Source organism: Cyprinodon variegatus, unplaced genomic scaffold (assembly GCF_000732505.1).
Source record: "Cyprinodon variegatus isolate N-32 unplaced genomic scaffold, C_variegatus-1.0 Scaffold817, whole genome shotgun sequence".
NCBI lineage: Eukaryota > Metazoa > Chordata > Actinopteri > Cyprinodontiformes > Cyprinodontidae > Cyprinodon > Cyprinodon variegatus.
The window spans coordinates 253789-259051 of record NW_015151270.1 but is presented as its reverse complement, the minus strand read 5'-3'; the positions used below and the strand labels follow the sequence as shown (position 1 = coordinate 259051).

The window sequence follows — 5263 nt, the reverse complement described above, 5'->3', positions numbered from 1 at the left end:
GAGCAAATCCATCTGGCGGAGTCAGGTTACCTGTGAACCCCCTTTATACCAAAACGCTGCCAATACGCCATTATACAGTAGCTGGAAGTTAGAAACACGTTCAGCGCTCGTCTGGAACACGTCAGATACGTTGGTATGCCAATTGGAGAGAAGTTCTTGATAAGTTACACATCAGTTATGCACAAGTTACTCGTAGGTTTTGGATAAGGTTGACGCCACGACTTATGAGTAACTGACACTTAACGTTTGTCAACGATCAGATAACTGACCTGGAACTCATTGCATACGCTGAGAAATGTTGAGCATGTTCAAATTTTCCCGACGTACTCGCCATATGTCGACCTGTGCCAGCGTGTTTTAGCGTACCTCAGCGTGCTCATAAATTATACAAAATGTACCAATAACTTGTCCACTGTATGCCAGCGTTTTTGCCAGATTTTCCATACATTGGGCATATGCTAGTCTACATCGTCAAGGTGGGACAGGGACTTTAGTACATCATTTCTTAGATTGTAATATCTAATATTTTCTTAAGTCCAAGCAAAATTCCTGCTGATTAAAATTTGATTAAATCTGAATGAAAAGATCAGAAACCAAAACTTCTACAAAGATCTTTAAACTCAGATTAGACTAAATCAATTTCCACTCATCAGTAGTCTGTAGGCTGCAGCTGGACATGTTCTGTCTGAGCCATGTTCGTTTTCCAAAGTACTTCTCAGATTTCTCCAGATCTCATTATTTTCACCTTCAGCTGCTTTCCAGCAAAGTTTTGACCTTATTGTGTTTTTGCAGGACGTTCTGGTGGACCAGCGCACGGCCCTCGGTGATTTACTGCAGAGCCTGCTGAAGCAGCGAGACCAGAGGGAGCAGGAGCTGCGGGCGGTTCTGGTGAGGAGGCGTTGGGATGAGAGGCGGAGCTAAAGGCTTCAGTCAGAATTTGATTTGGGGTTTTGTTTTCAGGTGGAGATGGAGAAGAAATCCGACTCCAACGAGCAGAACTATTGGATGATTCAGTACCAGCGCCTGCTGGACGCCAAGCCTCTGTCGCTGCGGATGCAGGTCAGTTTAAAGCAGGACGATCTGTCAGACCAGATCTGCAGACGTTCTAAAGCAGGTTCTTGATCGCAGGAGGCGGGTTTGGAGAAGGAGCTGGTGAACCTGCTGTGCAGACTGTCGGCGCAGCAGTACCTGCCCACCCTGGCTCACCATCACATCACCACCGAGACGCTGCGCCACATGACGACCTCGGACCTCAAGAAGGTCAGTCTGGAACCGGAGAGTTGGAATGTTTTTAAAGTCGTAGGGAAACGGCTGTTCTAACCGTTTCATTTCTGAATTCTCCCGAGTGGTTCACGACTTTACACGAGTGAATAAAACTCGGGCAGGGTTGTCGTGGCTGAAGGTTTGGAAGTAAGTTTGATTGTGGCCATTTTCTCGGAAGCATCTTGCTAACCAGTTAGCAACTTAGTAATAGCAGGTTCCCAATGGGAAATTCCATTGGGACCAAGTAGCACTAAATTGGTGACCTAGAAACGACGCTGTCAAGGAACGCTATGGACAGAGGAAACATGCAAGAGGAGGAGAGTTTAGTGTCGGAGGTCGTGGATGAGTCTCCTCCGTCATCCATTTTTTATTTAGAGGAGGAAAGCGGGGACGAAGATGTTGTGGAAGAGGACGCCAGGGCGGCAGAAGCTTGGTTTGGTGTAGAAGGCTTCCAGCCGTACATGTTTGAGCCCTTGCCTCGCAACGCTGCCAGTTCTGTTAGCTCTACGCCTGCTGAAGACACAGATGGGAAAGGAAAGGATTCTTATTTCAACCGTTGCGTATATTAGCTGCAACATATGAATCAAGATGCTATGACCGAAAAAATTTGATTGACAGATGACCGTTGATATATGATTGGCCGAATTTAGGTGTTCAGGCTGACATAGAACTAACTGGCCTGCAGAAGATAATGAAAAAAAAAATGATTTTTAGACAGGATTTTTTTTTCAAAATAGAAATTTTCAAAATTTTGCTACAATATGGTCTGATAAACAGTACATTTATACACATTTTTAAGCCAGAATTATTTGACATTTAAATATGACTTCCCTACGACTTTAAGGCTCAAGTGACAGAAATGATTCAGATTCTTGTTAGTTTCACTGATTAAGGAGGAAACAGACAGAAACTTCTTATGGTTAAGAATTTTTCCTTCCTGGTTTCCAGTTGGGAATCAGTGAAGCTGGGATCCAGAAAGCTCTGCTGAACTGGGCTCGGGAACGCCAACCTGCAACAGGTAAGACACCCTCCCCCATCCCGCTACCAGTAGATGTTAGAACCAGAACCTGTTTTCCACTCCTAACCCTCTTCTCCTTCTATAGGAGCTTGTAAAGCTGTTCAGAAGGACGAGGAGGTGACCCCCACAGCTCCGACTCCACCCCCCTCTCCACTTCTCCCCAGCACCTCCACCATGCTGACCCCCAGCCCACCACGATCACCTCGGACCCCTGGGACTCCCGTCACCCCGTCGGCGCCCGCACCGGTGGAGGGACCAGGAAGCTCGGAATGTGTGGTCTGCATGGAGAAGGAGGTAAGAACCAGAAGGATCCGATGAAGGAATTTCTCTGCAGTCGGTGCTGCAGCGCTAAGCAGGAAACGCCAGTTTCCTCTCTTTGTTTTGTACTCAGCTGACTTTTCATGCTGTCTCTAAAGGAATGAAAGATTTTTTCCAAGCACTAAGCTCACTTAGCTGATTGCTCCTTCCTGTGTTTCCAAAAAGGCCAAAGTAAATAACCCAGTCCTTCTTTTCACTGTAGACAAGCCATGATCTGCTTATCTGTTCTCCATTTTTCATTTGGATGAAATAATAGCTGCATGAATCATGACAGCAGACAAGATAGAGGAGAGCAGGAGGCGGGGTTACCAATCTACTCGCTCTGGAGAGCAGAGTTCGCTGCTTTTAGATGTTGTCTCCAAAGTCTCCAGTAGCAGAAAAAAGTCTCTAGATTTGGCGCTAGGAGCTTTTTAGAAATCAAAGTGCTAGAGGGGTCTGAAAAGTGGCTAAATATAGCGACTAAAGCGCTAAGTTGGCAACACTGCTCTTTGCATGGTTTGTTTTCAAATGGTTTTCTGCTGTCTGTTTGGACCTTTCTGAACATGTGCAGCAAATGGACTGATCCAATATGGTGGATACTGAAGGTCTTAATATTATTAGCATTCTGATGGCATTTTAGCAAAAGGATTTTTATCAAAAACATAATTAATTTGCACAAATAAGGAATAGTTGTATTAACCATACATGTAAAAGTAGTTTTATGGGGCCCCCAGGAACTTGGGGCCCTAGGCACCTGCCTAGTATTGCCTAATAGCAAACCCCCCATGGTTATGTTTACTCTGTTATATTTATTTAAGTACATTTAAAAATAAATGTATATATAGGTAGAAGTTCTTTATCTTTATTTATTTGTTTTATATGGAAATGTTTCTTTCGCCAGAATTTTTCTATGTTATCTTATTGTTTTGATTTTTTTTAATACTGAGAATCAAACTATGAGCCGATATTTATTCATTCTGTCTTTATTTCACTAAACCCGTTTCTGCTTGAGTAAAATCTTGAGTAATGTCCTGATTCTGGATTAGACGGTACCGCCATGGCGATCCGGTCCTTTGTCTCACCTTCCTCCTCTGTTTCAGTCTCAGGTGATCTTCCTGCTGTGCGGCCATGTCTGCTGCTGCCAGGTGTGCAGCGACGCCATGCTGAACTGCCCCCTGTGTCGTGGCACCATTTCCCAGCGCATTCGGCTCTACCACAACTAGAACCTGGACCAGAACCGGCTCGCCCTCTCCACCGACCACCTCTGTGTATTTATGCATGATCTTAAAGCTGCTGTGAGGAAACATGTCGTGTCTCTAATAAAAACACTCTCAGTGCTGAGTCACAGAACCACATCAGAACCCGGATGGTCCCAGAACCCCTGGTTCTATCAGTTCCTGTGGATTTTACTCACAGAAAGGGAGCAGTTTGTGCCTTTTATCATTCAACCTCATTTAGTTTTTCTGCATCTTTAGCCAAAGTAGCAACCCTCCTTCATTTCTAGTGGCTCCACCGTCACTTCAATGCCATGTGGACATCATGTTAACCGTGTCAAAGGTCGTCTGAGTCGAATTTATCCTGCATTTTATCCCACTTTCATCACTGTAGGGTTTATTTTAGACAATTAATGAGAATCATTTATCTGTGAATCTTCCTGGAAGCAAACAGGTTTAATAGTAAAAATGAAAACAGCTGCATAAAGACACAAAAAGGGAGTTCCTCCAGTTTTATAAGCTTGTTTGTAATCACTTCATGTGTTTTATTCTTTGGGTGTTTTAACCCAAATCTAAAGGTTTTATTTCCCCTAATCAGGTTAATCCAGTAAAGCACTTTAAGTCAACATTTTCAAGTCCAGTTTATGGATTAATAATAATAAGGAATTAGATATAGAGAGCTTTTAAAAAGTAGAACGTGCTTCTGTTATTTATCTTCACCCACAGATTTTAAATGTAAGTCCATCCTGTTTGAATCTATGAGAACAGAACAAAATCTTCTTTAAACCAGTTAAATTCGCCAGTGTTTGATAATCTCCAGCATGTCATCAGTTACCAAACAGGGAACTGAACTACAAGCTGATCTTAAGCATCCTGACGCAACATTTACCTCCTTTATGGACCATAAGAAGTTTAGTTTGTCCTGATGTGTAAAACCTCAGAGCGCGGTCCGTCTGCGGCGTTCCTCTATGCTGTTTCCTTCTAGAAAGTGCTCTTATCTCTTCAGTGTTTTCCAGGAAATATCTGAACCAACTGTAAATGGATCAGGCTGAATGTTTTAGGATATTTACACATCACTGTAAAGCTGGTATTTAATGCAACAAGACAATAAACTCTACCTGTAACCCCCCCTGCTGTCTGTGTCGAAGTTTTCTGCCAAGTTCAGGAGCCTGAGTATGACCCGATACTATTCATCAGGACCTTAAAGGAAAAGTCCAGTTAGCAAGGAATTATCAATCGAACTTTATACCTAAAACTGTTATGTTAACAGTGGTTTATTTAATGTAGCGTTAATCAGTAAAAAAAAAATACAAATTTTGGTCATGATCACTGAGTCCGGGAGCGGTCATTTTTGCCCAACCCCTCCCTCCTGCCATCTTCCAGCAGTGACGTCACGGTGCGGTAAGCCTAGCGCCATTCTCCCCGCTTTACAAGCTAAATCAATGGGAACTACTAGACACATCTGCAATCA

The 5263-nt window shown here is 43.4% G+C and overlaps 1 protein-coding gene across 1 annotated transcript in view; it reads left to right on the top strand.

Moving 5' to 3' along the window:
* Nucleotides 1-4469, top strand: part of lrsam1 (leucine rich repeat and sterile alpha motif containing 1) — a 29070-nt gene extending 24601 nt beyond the window's left edge. Inside the window, exons 14-19 of the mRNA XM_015396728.1 lie at nt 793-888; nt 961-1059; nt 1129-1260; nt 2212-2281; nt 2367-2575; nt 3679-4469. Coding sequence (XP_015252214.1) covers nt 793-888; nt 961-1059; nt 1129-1260; nt 2212-2281; nt 2367-2575; nt 3679-3801 — 729 coding nt within the window. The 3' untranslated portion in view covers nt 3802-4469. The remainder of the gene's footprint in view (nt 1-792; nt 889-960; nt 1060-1128; nt 1261-2211; nt 2282-2366; nt 2576-3678) is intronic.
* The last annotated feature ends 794 nt before the right edge of the window (nt 4470-5263 follow it).